The sequence below is a fragment of the Meleagris gallopavo genome, chromosome Z, assembly GCF_905368555.1.
Source record: "Meleagris gallopavo chromosome Z, MGAL_WU_HG_1.1, whole genome shotgun sequence".
Classification (NCBI taxonomy): domain Eukaryota; kingdom Metazoa; phylum Chordata; class Aves; order Galliformes; family Phasianidae; genus Meleagris; species Meleagris gallopavo.
In genome coordinates this window covers 15385378-15399171 of record NC_139435.1, presented here as the reverse complement: position 1 = coordinate 15399171, position 13794 = coordinate 15385378, and the positions used below count along the sequence as shown (strand labels likewise).

The 13794-nt window shown below is 43.1% G+C and overlaps 1 protein-coding gene across 3 annotated transcripts; it reads right to left on the bottom strand.

The window, feature by feature from the left end:
• Positions 1 to 323: 323 nt before the first annotated feature.
• ISL1 (ISL LIM homeobox 1) lies at positions 324 to 13262 on the bottom strand. 3 transcript variants are annotated; one of them, XM_085213580.1, is made up of 7 exons: positions 13045 to 13262; positions 12812 to 12920; positions 11822 to 12011; positions 8717 to 8976; positions 6628 to 6911; positions 5058 to 5225; positions 324 to 2825 (listed from the first exon to the last, which is right to left on the bottom strand). In XM_085213580.1, the coding sequence occupies exons 2-7, from the start codon at positions 12837 to 12839 to the stop codon at positions 2709 to 2711; spliced, it is 1047 nt and encodes a 348-aa protein (XP_085069706.1). In that variant the 5' UTR covers positions 12840 to 12920; positions 13045 to 13262; the 3' UTR covers positions 324 to 2708. The 3 variants fall into 3 exon arrangements, with proteins under 3 accessions (XP_085069706.1, XP_085069704.1, XP_085069705.1); XM_085213578.1 differs by having other exon boundaries at positions 6628 to 6914; positions 13045 to 13260; XM_085213579.1 differs by having other exon boundaries at positions 6628 to 6914; positions 12812 to 13260.
• Between the last annotated feature and the right edge of the window lie 532 nt (positions 13263 to 13794).

The following is a 13794-nucleotide window of genomic DNA, read 5'->3' as shown; positions in this document are numbered from 1 at the left end:
GAGTTCTGTCCGGGGGTCTCAGCAATGCCCCCGAGCACGTTCCTCGCCCGCGGAACCCTCGCCGAGCGGCTGCGCTTGTCACCTACGCGTCAGCCGGCAGACAAACGCGAAGGCCCCAGTTCTGCCCCGACTGCAGAGCCAACTGCAGACCCCTGCACCCTCATTTGGAGACCTGGCGCCCATATCCCCCCAGTCAGTACAAGCAAATCAGAGAGTTTGCACACTGGACCACTGTGCAGAAATTGCACCCTTTCTCCCTCCCACCTCTCGAAGTCTCATAGCAAGCCTCTAATACTGTATGAAAACACAAGGGTTACTGATCACACAGTTTAAGGTAGATTTCATATTTATTTAAATATTTATCAAGTACTCAAAAATGTATTACACTTGAGCATACAAAATGAATCCAGTTTCTAATCAGGATGATTGAAATCCTTGTATTAGGACTTTAACCTTTATTATTATTATTATTATTTTCTTTCTACTGTCGAAATGGTTTGTTTCTATAGCTGAGCTTGCTCAGGGAGAGCTGAAATGGGGAGGAGGGAAGAAAAAGGATATGTTAAGAAAACATCAGGCTTTGGAGTAACTATCATGCAAACCAACTTGTCCTTGTAAGCCTAAATATCTCTGTATATTCCAGTTGTTAAGGATTTTTTAGGGCGAGTCATTGTCTTGTGCTGGCTGGGAGCACTAGGGAACACTCGGATTCGAGCAAAAACAACTCTTTCCAATGTTTTGTTATTTTTTGCCTTCTTCTTTTTCACTTTTCCCCAAGAACTCACCCACTTTTTTAGCCTTCATCACCCTCTCCCCCGCAAATTAAAAAAGGAAGAAAAGAGGGAGTGAAGAGAGGGAAGTCGACAGAGAAGAAGGAACACCGATCGTGCAATTTCATAGCAATATCCCCGAATCCTATTTCTTCTGCAGCATTTTTTCAAGCGTTTTGACAGCAGACACTGATAAATAATGATCATACTTGACTTGTTAAGCAAAAAGCATCCCTTTTATCAGGAGCTTACTTAAAATACAGGTCACTTCAACAATCTCAACAACGAGGCTTTGGTATACAGCACTTACTTTTTAATATTTTTTAAAAAATAATGGAACTCAGCAAAAAGCCTGAGCTCTCAGTTCTTTCGATGTCTTAAAGTTATGTCAGACCATGCCTAGAGTAATACCACTTTTAAGGGCAAAGGATAAGGGGGAGTGAAGGGAACAAGAGAGTTTCTAATGTTATCAATTGAAAGCTAAGGCATCCAACTAGCCCTGATATAGTTGTTGAAATGGAAATTTACAAGCTGGTCGTTAATACTTGCAATAAAATATCACACTCCTTGTTTTCACTAACGACCTGCTTTGCATGCAGTATTTTATTTCAGGTATTTTAGCTGCTAATTTGTAAATATTTAAAAGAGGGAACTTTGTTCATTATTTATTATTATTATTATTATTACTATTATTATTTTCTCTATTCCAAACGCTTATTTAGTGAAATAGTCCTGAAGATATAATAATTCTACATATGGCGCTTTTATTTCACATAATATTTAAGGAAAAAAAAAGACAAAAAACACATAGAATAAGACATATAATTCAAAGACCACGGTACAATCTTTTCTTTTTTTTTTTCTTTTTTTCTTTTTTTTTTTTTTACTTCAGCAAACAAAAAAATAGAGTCAAATGACATGAAAAGTGGCAAGTCTTCCAATAATAAATAATAAATTACTTTATAATTTTGCAATGCAAGAGCAAACAAAAAGGGTGGTGTTTTTTTCCTTTTTCTTTTAACTTTTTTTTTTTTTTTTACTTTTTTTTTCTCTTTATTGAGAGAAAGAGAGAGAGAGACAGAGAGAGAAAGAAAGAGAGAGAAAACAGTTTTTTTAACCGATGACTATACACATCTCTGGGGGAGGGGAAGGTTCCTGGACAGACACATTTCAAACACAATCCCGAGACGCTTTGTGGCAAAATAGAGGTATACCTTGTTGCAATGCTTTTATAAATGGTTTTTAAAGAGTAATTCAAAAACCTATTTATTAATTACTTCAGACTTGATAGAGGGTGGATCTCAACCAAACACAAACCAAAACCCCGCTACAGTACATGCTATAAGAGACCCAGGAAACAACCCCTTGTTAAGAGTCAACTAAAAACAACATTGCAAACCAATGCAGCTCCACCTTCCTGCAATGAATCTTTCAACAACGCGGGGCTAAATCGTCTCTTTCTTGATGATGGAAAACCTACCGGAGCTCCTTTTGGCAAGGCAATGACCAATATAGAAACAGCACCATTCGGGTTAGGAGAAAGTCCCTCTATCTTGGTTTCTCTCTAAGATGTGCAGTCAAATGTAATTTTTTTTTTTTTTTTAAAGATTCATGAGTACATATCCCCTATATTTTGAAAATGTCTTTTCGATCCTCGTCAAGATCATTGAGTAGCGTGGTGGTTTTTTGTTTGTTTTAGCATTTATTCTAGTAAGATCCCATGATTGTCTTCACAGTGTTGCTACCATATTACCTTCTCTTTTCAAACATGACTCCGTGTATTTCATGGAGCGGTTCCTTGCCAGGTTCATTAAAGGGCTATTAAATACTTTTCCCACCTAAATTTCGGAGTCCAAACACGATCACTTTCCCACTCTCTCCAACAGGGCTGAGGGTAAGGGCAGAAACAACAACATCAGAACTCTGGATGAATTTTCCTCATGCCTCAATAGGACTGGCTACCATGCTGTTGGGCGTATCTGGGAGCTGAGAGGACATTGATGCCACTTCACTTCCAGTAGAATTGGAACCAGGTCCTCCTTCTGAAAAATTAACCTGCCAAAAAAAAAAAAAAAAAAAAAAAAGGCGGGGGGGGGGAGTGGGGGGAGAGAAAAAGAAGAAGAAGAAGTAAGAAAAATAATAATTCTTATTTTTTTTACAATTTACAATTATAACAATCAAATCGAAGTAGCTGGCAAATGCAAAGAAAAAAGCAAGTAAAAAAGAACAGGTATGCATCTCAATGGCCTGATACATCTCCACGGTAAACTGTCTTGCTCTTTGTGGCTTTATTTATTTTCCCCACTGACTTCATAAGATTCTTCTTCAGGCTGTCAGCCAAATCATCAGGGGAAAAAAGTTTTGAAAAGAAAGTTTAAGAAGACTAAAAAATAAAATCCACAAGTAAATAAACAAACAACCTTATTTGCCAGGCCTTCTTCCATGTTTTGCAAGAGTGGCAATCCCAACAGGATGTTCTAGTCAATAATTTAAGAGTGCACGTGCTTTTTGACACAAAACTGTAAGGTTACTCTTTTCCCTCTTTGTGCATATACTAAAATAAACCTGCAAGAAGCAGCCAGAGCAGAAGGCATTTGAAATAAGCCATTCTCTTTCATTCACAATTGGGAGTGGTGGTAACTCTTTTTAACAAGAGTCCTCTTGATAAAAAAGGTCACACTTCTCCATCCTAATGTGCCCCGCAGCTCCTATTGGTTTAGGGGCAGTGCTGGGAGAAGGCCTGAAGTAAAGGGTGAAGCTTTGCTATTCCAGACGCATTTCTTCGGCACCTATTTAGCTGGCCAATAGGGTGATCAAGGCTCTTTCCAGATTACAGACCTGCCTTGAGTGGTCAATATGTTGCACCCACTATCTTTAATTCTTTTCAGTATCAGACATCATGCACTTTATGCATCAATATCCATCTACCTATCTAATGGAGTGTCTATCTATATATGTGCACGTACTAGGGCGATCCACCTTCCTATTTTTATTTATTTATTTATTTATTTTTGAAGACTTATTTCTTACAAAAACTCGTTGTATGAAAGGTTTTAAATACCTCCTGTTCTGTAAGGCAACCAAAAGAGACTAATTTTTCTTGTGCCTGTTTGACAGCTTGATTAAATCAGGAAAACGGTTATTTGAAGTAAGATGATGCAAACAGCCCCACTGCTGTGCTGCAGTTCCTGAGTAAGCATATTGTGCTAGGAGGGCACACAGACTACAGCTTGACACTGGGTGGAAAAAAAAAAATAGAGCCCTTCCAAAACAGTATGACACTAAACAGAAAATGTCCACAAACATCTGTTCATATGGCTACAAACTGTTGTCCTCCATTGCTTATGACAAAAAAGATTCCCAGCAGATGAAAAAAAAAGATCCATATAATAATATTTCATCTTTAAGTATTGTTTTGAATCACTGAAGAAGCGTACACAGCATACCTTATTATTTTAAAGATCTGATTTTAAGACACTTAGGCCAGGAAATTGAGTTAAAGTTGAACTTCTGTCCTTAATTCACCTTCTTGGGCCTAAGTATTGCAGTTGATATAGTCCCATTTGAGCTGCCAAATGACGTAGGCATAAGGAAGTGAATTAAGAACAGAATTTATTCTAAAATATCTGTTTTCTTTTGGCTTAAGGCTGTTCATTATATTGTTTGAATTTTGCAAGTGAATATGTAGACTATTTCATTTTCCAAGTACAACATTTAATGTATGCTATAGGCATGTATAATTGTATGCAAATATCTGAATAGAGAAATAAAAAGTCATATTTAAACTTACATGTGTAAAGAAGGAGCTGATACTTAAATTAAATTGTGTTTGTGGAACAAAGCAAGGACTCAGTCTGAAGTTGCAGCCATATATTTTAAACCTATAGTATAGAGTCAAAATTGGCCCAAATGAGGGAAGGGATGGGGGGAGTAAACTGTGGAAATTGTTTTCATATTGTGTGCCCCTTCCGCACAGGGGTATGGTTTAGTTAGACGTGCTTTCAGTTTTCAGTGGTGTCTGAGCCAAATCAGCCTCAAACCTGGGCTCGGCCCTATGCAGCCTGCACTCGTTTGGACAAGATTTTTGCACTGCAGTACTTTTTGCACCAAGCCCAGCAAAATCAGTTCAAATTGCCACATTTACAGAGTGCCAAAATGACCACCTCGTAATCTCAGAGAAACGCTGCTGGCCTGAACTGCTCATCCCTGGAACGAGGGCTGCAGCAGCCCTCCTGCTGAGAACGTTCAGCGAATCCCGCACTGCTGGGGCTGAGAACAGACACTTACTAGTTGCTGAAAAGCAGGTTGATCTATGTCACTCTGCAATGCGAAGTCACTCAGTACTTTCCAGGGCGGCTGGTAACTCTGCACCTCCACCGGGTTCGCCTGTAAACCACCATCATGTCTCTCCGGACTAGCAGCCACCATCGGAGTTCCTGTCATCCCTTGGATATTCTGTAAATAGCCCAGCAAAAGATGTTAATGAGCTTGGTTAACTTTATTGTATATAAGCGCTGAGTCAATAAACTGCTTTCTATCTTATCTACACAGTCACTAGTATTTGCTTTGTTAATCTGCTGTGAATGTCTTACTTCATTCTACTTTAGGTCAGTCTATTTCTACCTGCTGCATTTATCACAGTGGAAGTTTACTTTCTTTTCCTTTAATCCTCGTATTTCTCTCAAGGCATAGTCCTCCTCCCCCGCTTCCCTAAGCCTTCTCAAACACAAGCACTCAGTGTCTTCACTGCTGATGCATCGGCACAAGAAGCGGTTAATCATGCTTTCTTTCTACTTTGCATCCAGGCTGTTTTTGTTCTCCGTGACCTTAACTGGTTTGTATATCCCCTGAACCATAAACCTTAAGAGAGGTAGTACCATGTTCTTTCAAAAATAAAACAAAACAAGAAGATTAAAAATAATGGTAAAATAGGAAACCGCAGCCCTCCCATTATGTCCTGTGGTGCAGACACTGTACGAAATAACTCCAAACCTCGACGAATAGATTGTTCAGGCGAGTTAATAACATCGTGTTTTATTGCATTCCAACATGGTAAAATGAAACTCCTTAAATTCCACTTAACTAGGCAGCCTTATGAATTAATAGTTATTCTCAGGTCAGTCAATATACGGAGGGAGAATAACAGACTCTTCTTCAAGTGGACTAACAGCAATAGGGACAGGAAAAAGAAAAAAAAAAAAAAAAGATAGGCTTAAAATGGAGAGAGCCAGTTTGCTATGCTGAATTCAGCTCTTTCCAGTTTGCAGTGCACATGCATATGCCCACAGACAAGAAGTCTATTTCTATACAAGAACTATATATATATTAAATGACCTGGAAATATGATAGTAGTTCCAAAAACTTTGCATTTGTCTTTTTCTACAGGAAATGTACTGACAAACACAGATACATTAAGTAGATAAGATTATTAAAAAAAAAAAAAAAAACATCAAATTTCCCCTTTACTCCTGTGTAAAACCATTGAGGAAGGTGAGTATGTTATTTTCCCTCAAGGAGTCCTCTGCATTTGTGGTATAAATATTACACAAGACAGGGCTTTTTACATCCCATAAGCTCTGCAGGTCGCAATTCACACTGCAGAGAAGTTAATCTAATCTACTGCAAATCCTTAGCCTCACAAAAGGACGTGTTCGCTTGAGCAGCCTATATCGGCTTCTCTCTGCTGTCTGTTTTAACTGCACTGACAGCAGAACAAGCTGATAATATTCAGGAGGTACCATTTTGCTTTAAGGGAACTCCCATAAAATCAAAAGGGCCCAACCGGCCTTGGAGCATAGCCTATGCATTTCTTGCTGGGAGGTAAGGCAATGCAGAGTCAGAGGCTGAAACCACTTACAGTTTTGTCATTGGGTTGCTGCTGCTGAAGTTGCTTCATCATAATGCTCCTTTTTTTGTCCTTGCATCGCTTGTTTTGAAACCAAACCCTGATGACCCTTGGACTGAGGCCAGTCATTTCTACCAGTTGCTCTTTCATGAGAGCGTCAGGTCTGGGGTTGGCAGCGTAGCAGGTCCTCAAGGTGTGAAGCTGCTTTTCATTAAGGACAGTTCGGACACGGGTGGTCTTCTCAGGCTGTTTGTGGACGTGGGGCCGCAGAGCTGGCTGTCTGGCAGAGATAGGTTCTGCTGTAAGGGAAGGGGAAGGGAGGAACAGGATCCCCATGAGTAGGAAGCAGGGAGTCTGCAGAGGCTATGAATCTAAGCCAGTGGGGGGGAGAGGGGGAAGGGGGGGAAAGAAAGGGGGGGGTGATGAACCTCTTTCAAAGGCCATTCAGGCTGTTAGCTCTACCCGAGCTCCTGCAGCCTCCTCTGCTTTATGTGCTGGTGGAGTGACAGGACTGACATCTCTGACTCCGCAGAAAATTAATTTGAACTTCCCTCCCCCCCACACCCCCCCACCAAAAACCTTAATGACAGAAGCTTGAACCTGTATGAACCATGACAGGGGAGGGTGAGCTTGCAAGGGTGCATGTGTGTGTGTGCGTGTGTGTGTGTGTGTGTGTGCACTAGGAAAAGAGGGAGAGGGTTTTACGTATTTATGTCCTGACAAATTACTAAAACAGATTTTTGGCCTGAAAATTAGTAAATTAATCTTGATTTGGGTCTGCATCGTGTGTGCTGTATCTAGCTCAGCTTAGTCAGAGGCCTTGATAACGTGCAACAGCTCCTGTCTGTTTGATGCTTCCAAATCCAAAGCAAAACAAGCCAGATACATTACACCATGACTGCAGATAGAAAACCTATGAGAGCCCTGCCTCAGGAGATATCTTAGAAAGAGGATGTCTTAGAAAGAGGATGTCTTAGAAAGAGGATATATTTGGAGAATTTATGTAAACTTTTAATGAATAATTATTGAAACCACGAATGCTTCTCCAATTTAAGAGGAGCAATCCAACTATCTAGTGGAAAACACCAAGAAATGAAAACCAGCATACAAAGTCACATCAAGAGTACTTTTGACTAGTGTGATTCAGCTATTCTTATGTGTATTGGATAGCTGTAGCTATCCATACGTAATTTGACCCAGTCAAGGGAAAAATAAAAACTTTTTTTCTAAAAGCATGGCTTGCTAGTATTCAAAAATGCTTGCTTTTGTACAGTTAGCTTTCAATTTCTCTGATTATGATGATAAATCTGCAAATTCAAATAAAGATTATACAGTCTTGGCAGTATTTTACCTGCAGACACAATGTGCACGTGCAATTTCTCTTACATCCTGCAATGGGCATCTACAGATATTCTTTTTCTCCCTTCATATTGATATGTCACTTGGACACAAAAAATAGCAGGGAAAAAAAAAGTGGGAAATGAGCCCGTTTAAACGGAGCTGTGTTTGTAAATACCCTTTGGTGTTACATTTACTTGACAAGCAATATCGCCAGCCAACCTTGTTTTATCCAGCCTCCTTTGCCTCAAAGAAACGTGCCTTTTCTTCAGCTAAAGGTCCCTGAGTGTCTGGTGCACGTGTCGAGAACTAGAGGTGCAAGTTGTAAGGTGGGTCGACAATGCTGAGTTTAAAGACGAAATTCTCATCAAATCACATAAAACTTTCCAAGACGGCAGAGTCACTTCAAAAGGCAATTACTGGAGATTAGCTTGTTGACAGTTTTAAATTACAGCCTAAGCGCTCGCCTGTAGTTATGAAGTCTATCTCCTTTCGGCCCCCGCGTCCACCAATGCTTAAAGCAGCTTTTCCCCGTGCTCCGCAGGACCGGCCGGAGCGGGGTCTGTGCCGTGCCGCAGACCCGCCTCCTGCACGGGCTGCCCCGGCTCCCGCTCAGCTCAGACTCCCAGCCTCCGGTGGAGCGGGGGGGCTCCCGCAGGAGTGCCGCTCCCCGCGCAGGTGCGGGCAGCAGGACCCGCGGCACTCCGCGAGTGCGCAGGCCTTGGCCGCGGGTCCCCCGCGGTGCGCCGTGCGCGGGCGGTACCTGCCATCTGCAGCGGCCGGGCCGGGTGCAGGGGGCTGAGAGGGTCCCCGGCGCCCATGCTGGCCCGCTCCACCACGTCGTGGTCCGCCCGGCAGAAGAGGCCGTCCTCCCGCAGAGCGAATTCATCGCCGGGGATGAGCTGGCGGCTGCAGGCCACGCAGCGGAAACACTCGATGTGGTACACCTTGGCGCGGGCGCGCATCACGAAGTCATTCTTGCTGAAGCCGATGCTGCACTTGGCGCACTTGATGCCGTATAACCTGAGCAGGGCCCAGCCCAGAGAGAAGGAAAAGGGAGGAAAAGAGGGTGAGCATGAGGAGGAAGAAGGGGGGGGTTGCCAAAAGGAATGGGGGAAAAGGGACGGAAAAAAAAAAAAAAAAGTTTTTCACTCGCGCTCCTGTGCTGCCCCGTGGCCTCTCGTAGCTGCTCCACAAGCGGCACAAAAGTTAAACAAGCTTTGAGATAGAGAAGCCAGCAAGGGAAGAGGAATAAAAACGGATTCGGCTGCTGCCGATGCACAGTTCTCCCCGCTGTAAACGGCGGCGGGGACTCAGACACGGCGATGGGCAAGGGGAGGGGGAAGAAAGGGCAGTGGGGGTGGGAAAAAGGGAAGAAGCAAAAATTCGACCCCTCTCCTTGCTGAGGAGGTGCCGCCCCCCTCCTCCAGTCCCGCTGCCGGGGCTGCATGCGACGTCCCTGCCCTCTCCCCCCGGCACGGCGCGGGGACCTGACCTCGCCTGGCCCGCAGCTGAACCGCCCCCTCGGGTACCCGGAGAATAGCCGGGGCTGGCGGAGCTGACACCCGCTTTGCACACACAAACGTGATCGCCTTGCCGAATGGTGTTTTTTTGTTTGTTTGTTTGTTTTTCCGAAGAACCCTCTCAGCGACTTCTGCCGCTTCTCCGGGACGCGGTTCTGCCAGTGACAGAGGCTCTTCACCTTATCCTCTCTCACCGGGTTTACTTTATACAACAGATCTAGACATATTCACACACCCCTTTGCATACACGCACTCGCATGTGTAGCAGTGCAACCCCTTTCCGCATGACACACGGCTCCTTCTCCCCCTCTGCTTTCTTTCACCTTGAACCAGGCTCAAGCCCTCCAGCACGAGTGGAAGGGCAACTTCGTGCCGCAGCCCCCGCAGCAGCTACTGGATCTCCAGGGTTAAAGGCTGGAGGAGGTGGCTGTTCCTCGCCCCGCGTGGAGGAGAGGAGTACCGTTCATCCATCAGTAGATGGGCAAAAGAAAATATTCCAGCGCGGTATTTATAGGTGTAGTCTCTCGGCTGCCACCGAGAACTCCTTTGCCAGCCTCTTCAGCATTAAGTGAAATTAGCATCTTCCCCCAAACGTATGAAGACACACAAAAATGCGCACAAACGTGGATGTAACCCATGGAAATATAAAAGCTGCTCTTAAAACTAACCTAATATTCATCCACACTCATTTCACCAGTGCGTTTCGTTAGCAATAGTCTGTGATGTAAATTTATGGGTACGTGTTTAGCTGCTATGCCTATAGATGTGAACTCGGCTTATACTCAGAGCTCTGAATTTCTGATTTCGAAGTTTTTGAGAAGAACAAAACCCCAACAACCAAACTGTGAGCTACGAAAGAACAGAGCATTCACAAAACGTATTGTATTCATAAATACAGAAGTTGGGGGGGGTTGCCCACATCTTGGCAATCATAAATTGACTCGTGGTCTAATTCAAAGTCGAATTAGATGTAATGGACAATTTACTTTTAAAATTTTAGGAACTGAAAAGTATTGCACAAAAAATTAAGAGTAGCAATTTTTTGTTTGTTAGTTTGCTTAAATTAGCCCACTGAATTCTTGCAGTTCTTAGTTCTTGCAGGAGATAAACGGGTGTTTCTCAGCCCCAAACGTTTCCTTTAATTTGAAACTAGCGACAGGACGACATTTAACAAGTCTCCAAAGTAAAAAATAATAAACATTATTATTACTATTAATAATAATTTGAATTGTTTTTCGTCCTTCTAAAACTTGGAGAATAATCTGGTGGCACAGCTTGTACGAATGATCTGATTACAAATCGTGTCCTGGACTGAGTCATTTTATTTCAGTTAGGAGTTGACGAGAAACTAGAAGAGATATCTTGAGAGGGTAGGTAACAGTTGTTCTCAAAACTTTCCATGAGAAAACACGGTCCATACCTCAGTGTCATTCAAAGTTCTGTTTTTTCAAACCCGGTAGAATATACTGAAGCAAATCAGCATGACCCAGGAGCACAAATAATAAACACACTCGAAATTCCTGCTTTGGTTTCTCTACAGTGTCAGGATTGGCAACTCTCACATTTTATCAGTTACCAGATTTTAATGTGAGGAAGGAAGCGGTTCCATTATCTAAATATACCCAATTGTTCGTGAACAGATGATGGGCAATTTGATCTGCTCTGTCTAATTCATCAGTACAGATAAGATAAGAAAGGAAAGGCAGTCAGATATCACCAAAGGGGTTAATATTTAAAAAGATTAAATGTCAGTTATTTTAGCAAAGAAACGTTTCGGTTTAGGTTTTAACCTCCTCAGAAAAAGATCTTTCACTCTGAAGGAAACTTCAGTTTTGTTTTTGTTTTTCTCTTTTGGGCTTTTTTTTTTTTTAATTAATAGCCTTGTTTAATCTTATTTTTGCCCGTGTATTTATACTTGATATAAATACTTGAATCGGTTTTCCTTTGAATGCCATTATGCCTTTACAAAAGCACAAATACGCGTTTCTCAGGTTGTGTTAAAAAGGGACCAGCTCCGCATATGTTGCCCATAACATATGCCCTACTGAAAACATTCTCCATCATCTACGATTTCCCTCAGAATATGTTGCTGAAGGAGAATCCGATAGAGTCCCTAGCTGCTTCCGAGTGTGGTTTTGTTTGTTCAGAGATTTGCATTTGAATTTGTAGAACAAAAAACTTGACTACTCGAACTTTTCCCCTTGCCTATCTACCTTAGCGGGAGTTAAAAATAAACCAATTGCATTTTCACTTTATATATTACTGTTTTTCCTCTCCCTGAGTGTCAGATTTACAAAGTTAAGAAAAAAATCTCATCAATGAATTAAACAACATAAATGGCGTACCTGATATAATCTCTTTTACAGTAGGTTTTGCCATCCCTAACAAAGCACGTACAGGTCTCGTCCAAATACTGATTACACTCAGCACACTTCAAACACGCCGCATGCCATTCCAAATCCGGAGAAACCCTCAGAATATACTGATCGTGAATTTGATTGCCGCAACCAACACATAGGGAAATCAGGCGTTTTTCTGAAATGAAAATAAATACATGATTGACTAACCGTTTACTCTCCTACAGAGATAAACACACTTTTAGTGTCGTTCCCTCATAGGGCGTACTCAAAGAGTTGCCTTTTTTTTTTTTTTAACAGTATTACACTTTTGGATGGTAATTGAAGCGTGCCATCAAAACCTCGCCTCGTTTAGAAAGAAGGCGGAACATATGTTACAATGCAGACGTGAAGGGAGAAGGTCCCCACTTCGAAAACCCTGCACAGAATCAAAACCCCGAACTCCCTCGTTTAATTTAATTTTATCGTATTCTAGTTCGGATTCCTATCCTTACGAGGAGAGCACATACACATTAGATTTAGTTTTTTAAGCGGTTCTGATTAGAAACGTCGAACGCGTGGCTGGTGCGCTTTCCATTCAGCCCTTTGCCATAGAAGAGAGGAATCGAGGCTAGCAAGAACAAGCATCATTACAGTTGTCACTTGCTCTCTTTTGCAAGTCTAATGCTAATTCCCCCAGACAGAACGCGTGCTGGATAGTCAGACAGCCCCACCGCAGTCTAGCATGAAGAGAATCTAAAGCTGCCTAGTAGAAGAGCCAATTTAAATCTCGCCTGCTCCCCAAACTTTAAAAGAAAGCAGGACCCTAGGCTATGATACAAGGCTACGAGGCTAAAACACAAGCAAGCATGCAGGCATGGCAACAAAGGCACCTTCTCTACCATTCAAATGAAGTTGAGCTCTCTAGCAGCTCGCCCGTCTGAGACGATTACAATAGACAGCACATTTATTCCAACAACGGTAAAAATTCCGCCTTACTTTTTGGTGGGTCTCCCATGTCTCCCATATCTGTAAGAGGGTGTAATGTCCACAGTGAAATGGTGTACGGTTTCGTTTTAAGACCCCAAAGTAGGTTTGAAAGCTGCCGCTAAAAATAAAATAAAATAAAATAAATAATAAAAAAGTAGAAGTAACAATAATAATAATAATAATAATAAAAAAAAAAATAGAGACTAGAAATGAGGGGGGGAAAAAAAAAGGTAAAACACCACCAGCGTGGGAGACACTGTCAGGGCTGCGGAGCGAGAAGGGGGCGCGGTGCGATGCGACGCGGCGCCGGGGTCCGGCTGCGCAGCGGGGTCCTGCCGCGCGGTGCTGCGGGGCGCGGTACGGTGGCGCGGCGGTGCTGGACTGGGCGCTGGCGGCTCGGGCACTCGCCTCGCCCTTATCTCTTACTCAAACTTCTCTGCTCCAACTCAGCCCTCACGCCATTGGCCTGACGTCATGCGCGGGGACGTCACGCTCGCGCGGCGCCCATTGGCTGCGGGCGGCGCGGCGCAGCTGTTCTGATTATCATATTTCAGGGTCTGGCGGCGCGGCGACCCCGGCTCGGGCTCTCGGAGGCAACTTTTCCTCGCTCCTCATTTGTATTTCCTCTTATACTTTCTTCTTGTCGTTCTCCTCTATCCCTGCCGCTTATCTTCAGTCACACCTTTCGTTTTCCTTCCCAACCTCGATTTGGGTTCCTCCACCCCTTCCCCCTCTCGGGCTTGCCGAGCCATATTCACAGTCTCTATGTACATGTGTGCAATACACACATATAAACGCGCGCGCGTGTGTATATATATGTATATGTATATTCTGGGGGCGGAGGTGGTGTTAATCCCACTGTTTCCTACCGAGCGTTTATCATTCCCATTAGGGAGCCCCGCTCGGGCTCCCGCAGGCGACGCTGCTCCTCTGGGGCAGGCACGGCCCCACCACGAGATGGGATTGTTTACGTTTCCCCCCATCCTTTTTCT

What these genes read in the sequence shown, in the direction of transcription:
- ISL1 (XM_085213579.1), bottom strand. Translation starts at nt 12,839, where the DNA reads ATGGGAGACATGGGAGACCCACCAAAAA. An exon ending in CATGGGAGACCCACCAAAAA is followed by an intron (nt 12,012 to 12,811) that starts GTAAGGCGGAAT and finishes TTTTCATTTCAG; the next exon opens with AAAAACGCCTGATTTCCCTA. An exon ending in CCGGCCGCTGCAGATGGCAG is followed by an intron (nt 6,915 to 8,716) that starts GTACCGCCCGCG and finishes CTTCCCTTACAG; the next exon opens with CAGAACCTATCTCTGCCAGA.